Consider the following 15,418-nt stretch of genomic DNA (forward strand, 5'->3'; position numbering starts at 1 on the left):
CGAGTGCACAAACCGTCTGAAAGAGCACCTTACCTAGGCCCATTCCCCGCACTATGCCGCAACCCCAGTTAATCTGAACATTTTTGGACTATGCCTGTGATTTTTTTCTGTACTCTGAAATATCTTCACACCCTCCCTAAAGTCACATCCTCTGACACCCAGAACATAGAACATAGAACAATACAGCGCAGTACAGGCCCTTCGGCCCACGATGTTGCACCGAAACAAAAGCCATCTAACCTACACTATGCCATTATCATCCATATGTTTATCCAATAAACTTTTAAATGCCCTCAATGTTGGCGAGTTCACTACTGTAGCAGGTAGGGCATTCCACGGTCTCACTACTCTTTGCGTAAAGAACCTACCTCTGACCTCTGTCCTATATCTATTACCCCTCAGTTTAAAGTTATGTCCCCTCGTGCCAGCCATTTCCATCCGCGGGAGAAGGCTCTCACTGTCCACCCTATCCAACCCCCTGATCATTTTGTATGCCTCTATTAAGTCTCCTCTTAACCTTCTTCTCTCCAACGAAAACAACCTCAAGTCCATCAGCCTTTCCTCATAAGATTTTCCCTCCATACCAGGCAACATCCTGGTAAATCTCCTCTGCACCCGCTCCAAAGCCTCCACGTCCTTCCTATAATGCGGTGACCAGAACTGTACGCAATACTCCAAATGCGGCCGTACCAGAGTTCTGTACAGCTGCAACATGACCTCCCGACTCCGGAACTCAATCCCTCTACCAATAAAGGCCAACACTCCATAGGCCTTCTTCACAACCCTATCAACCTGGGTGGCAACTTTCAGGGATCTATGTACATGGACACCTAGATCCCTCTGCTCATCCACACTTTCAAGAACTTTACCATGAGCCAAATATTCCGCATTCCTGTTATTCCTTCCAAAGTGAATCACCTCACACTTCTCTACATTAAACTCCATTTGCCACCTCTCAGTCCAGCTCTGCAGCTTATCTATATCCCTCTGTAACCTGCTACATCCTTCCAAACTATCGACAACACCACCGACTTTAGTATTGTCTGCAAATTTACTCACCCACCCTTCTGCGCCTTCCTCTAGGTCATTGATAAAAATGACAAACAGCAAAGGCCCCAGAACAGATCCTTGTGGTACTCCACTTGTGACTGTACTCCATTCTGAACATTTCCCATCAACCACCACCCTCTGTCTTCTTTCAGCTAGCCAATTTCTGATCCACATCTCTAAATCACCCTCAATCCCCAGCCTCCGTATTTTCTGCAATAGCCTACCGTGGGGAACCTTATCAAACGCTTTGCTGAAATCCATATACACATCAACTGCTCTACCCTCATCTACCTGTTCAGTCACCTTCTCAAAGAACTCAATAAGGTTTGTGAGGCATGACCTACCCTTCACAAAGCCATGCTGACTATCCCTGATCATATTATTCCTATCTAGATGATTATAAATCTTGTCTCTTATAATCCCCTCCAAGACTTTACCCACTACAGACGTGAGGCTCACCGGTCTATAGTTGCCGGGTTGTCTCTGCTCCCCTTTTTGAACAAAGGGACCACATTTGCTGTCCTCCAGTCCTCTGGCACTATTCCTGTAGCCAATGATGACATAAAAATCAAAGCCAAAGGTTCAGCAATCTCTTCCCTGGCCTCCCAGAGAATCCTAGGATAAATCCCATCAGGTCCCGGGGACTTATCTATTTTCAGCCTGTCCAGAATTGCCAACACCTCTTCCCTACGTACCTCAATGCCATCTATTCTATTAGCCTGGGGCTCAGCATTCTCTTCCACAACATTATCTTTTTCCTGAGTGAATACTGACGAAAAATATTCATTTAGTATCTCGCCCATCTCTTCAGACTCCACACACAATTTCCCATCCCTGTCCTTGACTGGTCCTACTCTTTCCCTAGTCATTCGCTTATTCCTGACATACCTATAGAAAGCTTTTGGGTTTTCCTTGATCCTTCCTGCCAAATACTTCTCATGTCCCCTCCTTGCTCGTCTTAGCTCTCTCTTTAGATCCCTCCTCGCTACCTTGTAACTATCCATTGCCCCAACCGAAACTTCGCACCTCATCTTCACATAGGCCTCCTTCTTCCTCTTAACAAGAGATTCCACTTCCTTGGCAAACCACGGTTCCCTCGCTCGACGCCTTCCTCCCTGCCTGACCGGTACATACTTATCAAGAACACGCAGTAGCTGATCCTTGAACAAGCCCCACTTATCCAGTGTGCCCAACACTTGCAGCCTACTTCTCCACCTTATCCCCCCCCAAGTCACGTCTAATGGCATCATAATTGCCCTTCCCCCAGCTATAATGGGACAGAATACTCCAATTGGGGCTGAATCAGCATTTTATACACCTTTAACCTAACTTAATTACTTTTGTACTCTGTGCCCCCCCCTGATAACAGCCACAATTCCGTAAGTTTCATAAGCAACTCTCTTAACCTATCTTTCACTTTTAATGATTGATGCTCATACATACTTTTACAATCCCAGACCAGACCCCGGCATTTGCAATGATACCGGACTGATACTCAGTCACTTCTTTTAAATTTGTAAAAGGTTGAGAAAAGGATACTTTGCTCCAGGAGTAATTCCACGCAAAATAGGGATATGATGTATTAAAACAAACTTTATTATTAACACATTATTAAACTACCTTAACGTTACCATGGCTCATTTAAACATGCGTTTGTGGATTCACCTGGGGCCCAGGACTCACCGGCCACACCTTGGAGACCTCGCCAGGGCGCCGTTTAGTACTGGCCCACACAAACGTGGACCAATCGTAAAGGCACCTGCGGGTGTCTCCCAGGCTATTGCCAATCCCTAGGTGGTCAGGGACAGGGCAAAGTGCTCCTTCGCACTGGGCACTGCCAGCCTGGCACCTTGGCAGTGCCTCCCGGGCACTGCCAAGCTGGCAGTACCATGGTACACAGGTGCCAGGTTGTCCGTGCCAGGGGTCAGGCCATGAGGGACTTGCCCCTAAAAGGTGGAGTGAGGGGAGCCCCTCCCCGAGGGCCCCAGAAGAAGTACGTTGGTGGGTGAATCCTAAGGCCAGGGTAGGGGCACTAAGGGTGGCCGAAAGATTAGGGTTTCCTTTAAAAGTGACTGAGTCCAATCCGAAAGCTGAGCTCGTCACTGCAGGAAATGGCTTTGCGGCCTCAACAGGGAGTTCCTCGCCTCAGCCAAATGTGCCATTGAGCAACAGAGTCTTTCTCAGCGCTGCAAGCACTAGCACCCCACTAATTGCGTCATTCAGCGGACTTTAACTCAAGTCCAATGTATTTACCTATCTACTCCCCAGGAATCATAACAAAAATCAATTAGACCTCTCTTGGTAAACATTTACAGGTTACGAATAAGGATGATCTCACTTTTACAACATCGTATTGCACCTTTGTGCAGCTACAAAGTCTGGCTGCCTTTCATACCAGGATTTAATAAGAATATTATTGTAGCAGATACATATAATTCAATAGATATCCCAATTTCTTACATTCATCACAATGCCCAGGTCTCTCTGCTCCTGCACAGCCTTTAGAATTGCACCCCTTATTTTATATCGTTTTTCTGTGTTCATCCTACCAAAATGAATCACTTCACACTGCTCTGCATTATATTTTATGTGCCACTTGTCCACTCATTCCACCAACCTCTCTGTCGTTTTTAAGTTCTACATCACCCTCCTCACAGTTTACAATGCTTGCAAGTTTTGCATCATCCGCAAATTTTGAAATGCTGCTCTATACAATGTCTAGGTCATTACAGTCAGGAAAATCATGGGAGCCCTAACACTGACCCCTCGAGACCTCCACTGTACACCTTCCTCCAGTCCAAGAAACAACCGTTCACCACTGCTCTCTGTTTGCTGTCAATCAGTCAATTTCATATTCATGTTGCTACTGTCCCTTTTATTTCATGAGCTCCAACTTTGCTCACAAGTCTGTTGTTTCACTTTATCGAAAGTCCAATGTGACAACGTGAACTCCATCAGCTTTCTCTGCTACCTCATAAAAAAACCCAAGCGAGTTAATTAAGCACAATTTACCCTTTACAAACCCATACTGGCTTTCCTTAAAGGCAAATGACTATTAATTTCTCCTGAATTATCATTTCCCACCATTGAGTTAGAGGGCTATGGTTGGTGACTTATCCAAACGAGCTTTACTGAACAAGCGATATAACATTTGTAATTCTCCAGTCCTCTTGCACCACTAAGGAAGATTGGAAAATTATGGTCAGTGCTTCCACAATTTTCACTCTCACTTCACTCAGTATCCTTGGATACATCGCAGCCAGTTCTGGTGCCTGATCAACTTGACAGTCTATCCAATATCATATCCTTAGCAATTTTAAACCCATCAAGTTTCTGAATTATTTCCTCTTTCACCTGGGCAACATTTTTATCCTTAATGAACGCAGATGCAAAACATTAATTTAATACCTCAACCATGACTCCAAACGTAAATCCCCTTTTTGGTCCCTAATCAGCCTCACTCTTGTCTTGCCACCCTTTAAATACCTGTATGCCTATAGAAGACTTTTAAATTCCCTTTTGTGTTAGCTGCCAGTCTTCTCATACTCCATCTTTGCTTATAGAACATAGAACATGGAAAATACAGCACAGAACAGGCCCTTCGGCCCACGATGTTGTGCCGAACCTTTGTCCTAGATTAATCATAGATTATCATTGAATTTACAGTGCAGAAGGAGGCCATTCGGCCCTTTGAGTCTGCACAGGCTCTTGGAAAGAGCACCCTACCCAAACTCAACACCTCCACCCAACACCAAGGGCAATTTGGACATTAAGGGCAATTTATCATTGGCCAATTCACCTAACCCGCACATCTTTGGACTGTGGGAGGAAACCGGAGCACCCGGAGGAAACCCACGCAGACACGGGGAGGACGTGCAGACTCCGCACAGACAATGACCCAATCCGGAATCGAACCTGGGACCATGGAGCTGTGAAGCAATTGTGCTATGCACAATGCTACCGTGCTGCCCTTAAGAACAAATTAATCTACACTATATCATTTTACCGTCATCCATGTACCTATCCAATAGCTGCTTGAAGGTCCCTAATGTTTCCGACTCAACTACTTCCACAGGCAGTGCATTCCATGCCCCCACTACTCTCTGGGTAAAGAACCTACCTCTGATATCCCTCCTATATCTTCCACCTTTCACCTTAAATTTATGTCCCCTTGTAATGGTGTGTTCCACCCGGGGAAAAAGTCTCTGACTGTCTACTCTATCTATTCCCCTGATCATCTTATAAACCTCTATCAAGTCGCCCCTCATCCTTCTCCGCTCTAATGAGAAAAGGCCTAGCACCCTCAACCTTTCCTCGTAAGACCTACTCTCCATTCCAGGCAACATCCTGGTAAATCTTCTTTGCACCTTTTCCAGAGCTTCCACATCCTTCCTAAAATGAGGCGACCAGAACTGTACACAGTACTCCAAATGTGGCCTTACCAAAGTTTTGTACAGCTGCATCATCACCTCACGGCTCTTAAATTCAATCCCTCTGTTAATGAACGCGAGCACACCATAGGCCTTCTTCACAGCTCTATCCACTTGAGTGGCAACTTTCAAAGATGTATGAACATAGACCCCAAGATCTCTCTGCTCCTCCACATTGCCAAGAACTCTACCGTTAACCCTGTATTCCGCATTCATATTTGTCCTTCCAAAATGGACAACCTCACACTTTTCAGGGTTAAACTCCATCTGCCACTTCTCAGCCCAGCTCTGCATCCTATCTATGTCTCTTTGCAGCCGACAACAGCCCTCCTTACTATCCACAACTCCACCAATCTTTGTATCGTCTGCAAATTTACTGACCCACCCTTCAACTCCCTCATCCAAGTCATTAATGAAAATCACAAACAGCAGAGGACCCAGAACTGATCCCTGCGGTACGCCACTGGTAACTGGGATCCAGGCTGAATATTTGCCATCCACCACCACTCTCTGACTTCTATCGGTTAGCCAGTTTGTTATCCAACTGGCCAAATTTCCCACTATCCCATGCCTCCTTACTTTCTGCATAAGCCTACCATGGGGAACTTTATCAAATGCCTTACTAAAATCCATGTACACTACATCCACTGCTTTACCTTCATCCACATGCTTGGTCACCTCCTCAAAGAATTCAATAAGATTTGTTAGGCAAGACCTACCCCTCACAAATCCGTGCTGACTATCCCTAATCAAGCAGTGTCTTTCCAGATGCTCAGAAATCCTATCCTTCAGTACCCTTTCCATTACTTTGCCTACCACCGAAGTAAGACTAACTGGCCTGTAATTCCCAGGGTTATCCCTAGTTCCTTTTTTGAACAGGGGCACGACATTCGCCACTCTCCAATCCCCTGGTACCACCCCTGTTGACAGTGAGGATGAAAAGATAATTGCCAACGGCTCTGCAATTTCATCTCTTGCTTCCCATAGAATCCTTGGATATATCCCGTCAGGCCCGGGGGACTTGTCTATCCTCAAGTTTTTCAAAATGCCCAACACATCTTCCTTCCTAACAAGTATTTCCTCGAGCTTACCAATCTGTTTCACACTGTCCTCTCCAACAATATCGCCCCTCTCATTTGTAAATACAGAAGAAAAGTACTCATTCAAGACCTCTCCTATCTCTTCAGACTCAATACACAATCTCCCGCTACTGTCCTTGATTGGACCTACCCTCGCTCTAGTCATTCTCATATTTCTCACATATGTGTAAAAGGCCTTGGGGTTTTCCTTGATCCTACCCGCCAAAGATTGTTCATGCCCTCTCTTAGCTCTCCTAATCCCTTTCTTCAGTTCCCTCCTGGCTATCTTGTATCCCTCCAATGCCCTGTCTGAACCTTGTTTCCTCAGCCTTACATAAGTCACCTTTTTCCTCTTAACAAGACATTCAACCTCTCTTGTCAACCATGGTTCCCTCACTCGACCATCTCTTCCCTGCCTGACAGGGACATACATATCAAGGACACGTAACACCTGTTCCTTGAACAAGTTCCACATTTCATTTGTGTCCTTCCCTGCCAGCCTATGTTCCCAACTTATGCACTTCAATTCTTGTCTGACAACATCGTATTTACCCTTCCCCCAATTGTAAACCTTGCCCTGTTGCACGTACCTATCCCTCTCCATTACTAAAGTGAAAGTCACAGAATTGTGGTCACTATCTCCAAAATGCTCCCCCACTAACAAATCTATCACTTGCCCTGGTTCATTACCAAGTACTAAATCCAATATTGCCCCTCCTCTGGTCGGACAATCTACATACTGTGTTAGAAAAGCTTCCTGGACACACTGCACAAACACCACCCCATCCAAACTATTTGATCTAAAGAGTTTCCACTCAATATTTGGGAAGTTAAAGTCACCCATGACTACTACCCTGTGACTTCTGCACCTTTCCAAAATCTGTTTCCCAATCTGTTCCTCCACATCTCTGCTACTATTGGGGGGCCTATAGAAAACTCCTAACAAGGTGACTGCGCCTTTCCTATTTCTGACTTCAACCCATACTACCTCAATAGGGTGATACTCCTCGAACTGCCTTTCTGCAGCTGTTATACTATCTCTAATTAATAATGCCACCCCCCACCTCTTTTACCACCCTCCCTAATCTTATTGAAACATCTGTAACCAGGGACCTCCAACAACCATTTCTGCCCCTCTTCTATCCATGTTTCCGTGATGGCCACCACATCGTAGTCCCAAGTACCGATCCATGCCTTAAGTTCACCCACCTTATTCCTGATGCTTCTTGCGTTGAAGTATACACACTTCAACCCATCTCCGTGCCTGCAAATACTCTCCTTTGTCAGTGTTCCCTTCCCCACTGCCTCATTACACGCTTTGGCGTCCTGAATATCGGCTACCTTAGTTGCTGGACTACAAATCCGGTTCCCATTCCCCTGCCAAATTAGTTTAAACCCTCCCGAAGAGTACTAGCAAACCTCCCTCCCAGGATATTGGTGCCCCTCTGGTTCAGATGCAACCCGTCCTGCTTGTACAGGTCCCACCTTCCCCAGAATGCGCTCCAATTATCCAAATACCTGAAGCCCTCCCTCCTACACCATTCCTGCAGCCACGTGTTCAACTGCACTCTCTCCCTATTCCTAGCCTCGCTATCACGTGGCACCGGCAACAAACCAGAGATGACAACTCTGTCTGTCCTGGCTTTCAACTTCCAGCCTAACTCCCTAAACTTGTTTATTACCTCCACACCACTTTTCCTACCTATGTCGTTGGTACCAATGTGCACCACGACTTCTGGCTGCTCACCCTCCCCCTTAAGGATCCTGAAGACACGATCCGAGACATCCCTGGCCCTGGCACCCGGGAGGCAACATACCTTCCGGGAGTCTCGCTCGCGACCACAGAATCTCCTATCTATTCCCCTAACCATTGAATCTCCTACAACTATTGCTTTTCTATTCTCCCCCCTTCCCTTCTGAGCCCCAGAGCCAGACTCCGTGCCAGAGACCTGACCGCTAGGGCCTTCCCCCGGTAGGTCATCCCCCCCAACAGCATCCAAAACGGTATACTTGTTTTGAAGGGGAACGGCCACGAGGGATCCCTGCACTGTCTGCCTGTTTGTTTTTTTCCCCCTGACTGTAACCCAGCTATTCTTGTCCAGTACCTTGGGTGTGGTTACCTCCCTGTAACTCTTCTCAATCACCCCCTCTGCCTCCCGGATGATCCGAAGTTCATCCAGCTTCAGCTCCAGTTCCCTAACACGGTCTTTGAGGAGCTGAAGTTGGGTGCACTTCCCGCAGGTATAGTCAGTGGGGACACCGGTGGTATCCCTCACCACCCACATCCTACAGGAGGAGCATGTAACTGGCCTAGCCTCCATCCCCTCTTACCTTACAGAATATAGCTGCTGTGTGGACTAACTAGATCTCCGCCCTCCGACTCTGCTCCCAGTCAGCTACACGTCCTGTAAACTCCTGGCTCTCTTCGCACTCTTTGCGGAAATGTCGGAAACAAAATGAAAGGAGCACCTTACTCCCTCCTCACCTAACTCCCTCGGTCACCAAACTCTCACTATCGCACTCAAAATCTTATTTGTTTTATAATTTCTCTGATCCTCCCATGTTCAGCCTGGTTCTCAGACATATTACCCACTTGGCATCTATCAAAAGCACACTTTTTCTGCTTCATCTTAATCTCTATCTCTTTCATCATTCAAGGGGCTCTAGACTTGTTTGCCCGACCATTCTTCTTCATGAAAATAAACCTTGACTGTACTTGAACTATCTCTTATTGAAAGGGAAATTCTTCAATCACAGTTTTGCATGATAATCTTTGATTCCAAATTATCAGGGTCAGTACAATTTTTACCCCAGTCTGGGGCTTCTGGACTGCTCTTTGTTCCAACCAAAGTCTCATGATCCAATGATCGCTGTCTCCTAAATGTTTTAATACTGGCACTTGATCCACTTGGCATAGCTCATTCCCAAGAACCAGGCCCAGCAGTGTCTCCTTAATTGTTGGATTGGAAACATACAGCTGTTAAAGAAATGTTCCTGAACACACTCTAGTAACTCTTGTCCCTTGCAGCCCTTTACACTACTACTATCCGAGCCTGCACTCAAATAATTGAGGCCCCCAATTAGAATTATGAAGCAGCCGGTTGAGGAGATGGGATGGTCAATGCGCTCCCTGTGATCAGCCGCCCCATCAGTGTGATCAGCCGCACGATCGTGGCGGATCACGTGGACTGGGCGCCCATCACCCAGAGTGACGGACCGAGCGGCAGAGCACGTGGACCGGATGCCAGATCACCCAGACCAGGCAGCAGATCACCCAAAATTGTTCACATTTCAGTTTAATTTTTAAACACATTTCCCAAGGAGCCCTCTTCAAACATCAACACTGTTAATTTAATTACCCAGAAATAGAGCGATTATTGTTCACACATTATGGCATTCATCTGAATACCATGGATTATGCTGCCACATACCTGGATTCTTTGAGGGGAGGATACCGGAGATTCTGTGGAGATTATCTGGATTTTCTGAGGAGGACTGGTCATCACCGGTGATCCTGGCAGTGTGGCCTGAACCACAATACTAGTGACTTGAGCATGAACTTCTGTGGTCTATAATACAATAATTCAAAATAAACTCATTAAAGAATATTTATGAGATAAATGTGAACGAGGAGTCCCAGATCCCAGACAGATTTCCTTCCCGAAAGGACATTAATGCAGTAGGCAGGCATGTACAGCAGTCTGGTTGCCTTATGGTAACCTGGTATACGGAGTTCAATCAAGCCTCATTTATTCATGAATTAAATTGTCCAGCTGCCATGGTGGGATTTGAACTTGTGTATCCGGGTCATTAGTCCAAGCCTTTGTTACTAGCTCAGGAACATATTCACATGCTACTTTATCCCAAACAGAACCTGCAGCCAACACCCAGACTACCATCCGAACATAAATTCCACCAGGCATTGGTAACAATACACCAGTAGAACTCCAGCCCACGTCATTGGTGGCATTACAACAGCAAGGCCAGCATACACAGGCATGCACAACATACACATTCCAAAATAAACAACAGTAGTCATAACTGATTCCATCCAAAGATAAAATTCAGCATATTTTGGAAAAATTGCACCAATTCACATTCCTGCATAAATAGTCACAATATCTCAACATACACTCATCTGACTGACACAGTTTATAATGCAGCAACAAAAAGTTTAAGAAAACACAGATGGTAGAACCCCAATACAAATAGCAGCAAACACAGATAGGAGACATTCGGCCAGGCATGTCTGTGTCGGTACTCTGCAATAGCAACTCAGCTCGGCCCACTTCGCCCGCCTTTCTCTCGCAGCCCTACAAATTTTCTTCTTCATACATATAATAGAACATAGAACATACAGTGAAGAAGGAGGCCATTTGTGAGTCTGCACCGACTCACTTAAGCCCCCTCTTCCAACCTATCCCCGTAACCCAATAGTGGGTATCCCCACAACCCTTTTGGTCACTAAGGGCAATTTATCATAAGAACATAAGAACTAGGAGCAGGAGTAGGCCATCTGGCCCCTCGAGCCTGCTCCACCATTCAATGAGATCATGGCTGATCTTTTGTGGACTCAGCTCCACTTTCCGGCCCGAACACCAGAACCCTTAATCCCTTTATTCTTCAAAAAACGATCTATCTCTATCTTAAAAACATTTAATGAAGGAGCCTCTACTGCTTCACTGGGCAAGGAATTCCATAGATTCACAACCCTTTGGGTGAAGAAGTTCCTCCTAAACTCAGTCTTAAATCTACTTCCCCTTATTTTGAGGCTGTGCCCCCTAGTTCTGCTTACACCCGCCAGTGGAAACAACCTGCCCGCATCTATCCTATCTATTCCCTTCATAATCTTATATGTTTCTATAAGATCCCCCCTCATCCTTCTAAATTCCAACGAGTACAGTCCCAGTCTACTCAACCTCTCCTCGTAATCCAGCCCCTTCAGCTCTGGGATTAATCTAGTGAATCTCCTCTGCACACCCTTCAGTGCCAGTACGTCCTTTCTCAAGTAAGGAGACCAAAACTGAACACAATACTCCAGGTGTGGCCTCACTAACACCTTATACAATTGCAGCATAACCTCCCTAGTCTTAAACTCCATCCCTCTAGCAATGAAGGACAAAATTCCATTTGCCTTCTTAATCACCTGCTGCACCTGTAAACCAACTTTTTGCGACTCATGCACTAGCACACCCAGGTCTCTCTGCACAGCAGCATGTTTTAATATTTTATCATTTAAATAATAATCCCTTTTGCTGTTATTCCTACCAAAATGGATAATCTCACATTTGTCAACATTGTATTCCATCTGCCAGACCCTAGCCCATTCACTAAGCCTATCCAAATCCCTCTGCAGACTTCCAGTATCCTCTGCACTTTTTGCTTTACCACTTATCTTAGTGTCGTCTGCAAACTTGGACACATTGCCCTTGGTCCCCAACTCCAAATCATCTATGTAAATTGTGAACAGTTGTGGGCCCAACACTGATCCCTGAGGGACACCACTAGCTACTGATTGCCAACCAGAGAAACACCCATTAATCCCCACTCTTTGCTTTCTATTAATTAACCAATCCTCAATCCATGCTACTACTTTCCCCTTAATGCCATGCATCTTTATCTTATGCAGTAACCTTTTGTGTCGCACCTTGTCAAAGGCTTTCTGGAAATCCAGATATACCACATCCATTGGCTCCCCGTTATCTACCGCACTGTTAATGTCCTCAAATAATTCCACTAAATTTGTGAGGCACGACCTGCCCTTTATGAACCCATGCTGCGTCTGCCCAATGGGACAATTTCCATCCAGATGCCTCGCTATTTCTTCCTTGATGATAGATTCCAGCATCTTCCCTACTACTGAAGTTAAGCTCACTGGCCTATAATTACCCGCTTTCTGCCTACCTCCTTTTTTAAACAGTGGTGTCACGTTTGCTAATTTCCAATCCGTCGGGACCACCCCAGAGTCTAGTGAATTTTGGTAAATTATCACTAGTGCATTTGCAATTTCTCTAGCCATCTCTTTTAGCACTCTGGGATGCATTCCATCAGGGTCAGGAGACTTGTCTACCTTTAGCCCCATTAGCTTGCCCATCACTACCTCCTTGGTGATAACAATCCTCTCAAGGTCCTCGCCTGTCATTGCCTCATTTCCATCAGTCACTGGCATGTTATTTGTGTCTTCCACTGTGAAGACCGACCCAAAAAACCTGTTCAGTTCCTCAGCCATTTCCTCATCTCCCATTATTAAATCTCCCTTCTCGTCCTCTAAAGGACCAATATTTACCTTAGCCACTCTTTTCTGTTTTATATATTTGTAGAAACTTTTACTATCTGTTTCTATATTCTGAGCAAGTTTACTCTCATAATCTATTTTACTCTTCTTTATAGCTTTTTTAGTAGCTTTCTGTTGCCCCCTAAAGATTTCCCAGTCCTCTAGTCTCCCACTGATCTTTGCTACTTTGTATGTTTTTTCCTTCAATTTGATACTCTCCCTTATTTCCTTAGATATCCACGGTCGATTTCCCCTCTTTTTACCGTCCTTCCTTTTTGTTGGTATAAACCTTTGCTGAGCACTGTGAAAAATAACTTGGAAGGTTCTCCACTGGTCCTCAACTGTTTCACCATAACAAGGTGAAACAGTTGCTCCCAGGAATACTAAAAGGAATAAAACGGGAAGTGAAAACATTAATGGTAAGCGACGCAGCAGGTTGTTACATGAAGATATGGGTTCAACGACAAGGAAAATTAGCTAGTTCTTCTCTCATCCCATTGTAATCACCTTTGTTTAAGCACAAAACACTAGTGCTTGATTTTACCTTCTCACCCTCCATCTGTATTTTAAATTCCACCATATTGTGATCGCTCCTTCCGAGAGGATCCCTAACTATGAGATCCTGAATCAATCCTGTCTCATTACACAGGACCAGATCTAGGACCGCTTGTTCCCTCGTAGGTTCCATTACATACTGTTCTAGGAAACTATCGCGGATACATTCTATAAACTCCTCCTCAAGGCTGCCTTGACCGACCTGGTTAAACCAATCGACATGTAGATTAAAATCCCCCATGATATCTGCTGTACCATTTCTACATGCATCAGTTATTTCTTAGTTTAATGCCTGCCCCACCATAATGTTACTATTTAGTGGCCTATAGACTACTCCTATCAGTGACTTTTTCGCCTTACTATTCCTGATTTCCACCCAAATGGATTCAACCTTATCCTCCATAGCACCGATGTCATCCCTTACTGTTGCCCAGATGTCATCCTTAAATAACAGAGCTACACCACCTCCCTTACCATCCACTCTGTCCTTCCGAATAGTTTGATACCCTCAGATATTTAACTCCCAGTCGTGACCATCCTTTAACCATGTTTCAGTAATGGCCACTAAATCATAGTCATTCACAATGATTTGCGCCATCAACTCATTTACCTTATTCCGAATACTACAAGCATTCAGGTAAAGCACACTTATGTTGGCTTTTTTACCTCTGTTCTGAATCTTAACACCTCGATCAGTAACCTCTCCTAAGTTATATTTCCTCTTAACCTTTCTCCTAATTTTCCTTGTCGTTGAACCCATATCTTCATGTAACAACCTGCTGCGTCGCTTACCATTAATGTTTTCACTTCCCGTTTTATTCCTTTTAGTATTCCTGGTCCTATTCACTGAGCTCCTCTCAGTCACTGTACCTTGCACTGTCGTCCTTTTTGATTTTTGACTATGGCTTCTCTGCCTTACACTTTCCCCCTTACTGCCTTTTGTTTCTGTCCCTGTTTTACTACCTTCCAACTTCCTGCATCGGTTCCCATCCCCCTGCCACATTAGTTTAAACTCTCCCCAACAGCTCTAGCAAACACCCCCCCTAGGACATCGGTTTCAGTTCTGCACAGGTGCAGACCGTCCGGTTTGTACTGGTCCCACCTCCCCCAGAACCGGTTCCAATGTCCCAGGAATTTGAATCCCTCCCTCTTGCACCATCTCTCGAGCCACGCATTCATCCTATCTATCCTGACATTCCTACTCTGACTAGCTTGTGGCACTGGTAGCAATCCTGAGATTACTACCTTTGAGGTCCTACTTTTTAGTTTAACTCCTAACTCCCTAAATTCAGCTTGTAGGACCTCGTCCCGTTTTTTACCTATATCGTTGGTGCCTATGTGCACCACGACAGCTGGCTGTTCACCCTCCCCCCCCCAGAATGTCCTGCAACCGCTCCGAGACATCCTTGACCCTTGCACCAGGGAGGCAACATACCATCCTGGAGTCTCGATTGCGTCTGCAGAACCGCCTGTCTATTCCCCTTACAATTGAGTCCCCTATCACTATAGCCCTGCCATTCTTCTTCCTGCCCAGCTGCGCAGCAGAGCCAGCCATGGTGCCATGAACCTGGCTGCTGCTGCCTTCCCCTGGTGAGCCATCTCCCTCAACAGTATCCAAAGCGGTATCTCTGTTTTGCAGGGAGATGACCGCAGAGGACACCTGCACTGCCTTCCTACTCTTGCTCTGTCTTTTGGTCACCCATTTTCCATCTTCCTCAGTACCTTTCACCTGCGGTGTGACCAACTCGATAAACGTGCTGTCCACGACGTCCTCAGCATCGTGGATGCTCCAAAGTGAGTCCATCCGCAGCTCCAGAGCCATCAAGCGGTCTAACAGGAGCTACAACTGGACACACTTCTTGCACGTGAAGGAGCCAGGGACAGTGGACGTGTCCCTTAGCTCCCACATCGCACACGAGGAGCATGACACGGGTCTGAGATCTCCTGCCATGTCTTAAACCTTCGGTTAACTTCAACAATTACAATTTCCCCCCCAAAATTAAATAAACAAACAACGAAGAAAAAAATAT

General features: G+C 45.6%; 1 protein-coding gene across 5 annotated transcripts in view; it reads right to left on the reverse strand.

Moving 5' to 3' along the window:
- nr2c2 (nuclear receptor subfamily 2, group C, member 2) overlaps positions 1–15,418 on the reverse strand; it is a 618,321-nt gene that overhangs the window by 466,499 nt on the left and 136,404 nt on the right. For all 5 annotated transcript variants that reach the window (XM_072471978.1, XM_072471981.1, XM_072471979.1 and 2 more), the window contains one exon: positions 9,991–10,128. In XM_072471978.1, the coding sequence (XP_072328079.1) occupies positions 9,991–10,062 (72 nt within the window). In that variant the 5' untranslated portion in view covers positions 10,063–10,128. The remainder of the gene's footprint in view (positions 1–9,990; positions 10,129–15,418) is intronic.

Source organism: Scyliorhinus torazame, chromosome 13 (assembly GCF_047496885.1).
Source record: "Scyliorhinus torazame isolate Kashiwa2021f chromosome 13, sScyTor2.1, whole genome shotgun sequence".
NCBI lineage: Eukaryota > Metazoa > Chordata > Chondrichthyes > Carcharhiniformes > Scyliorhinidae > Scyliorhinus > Scyliorhinus torazame.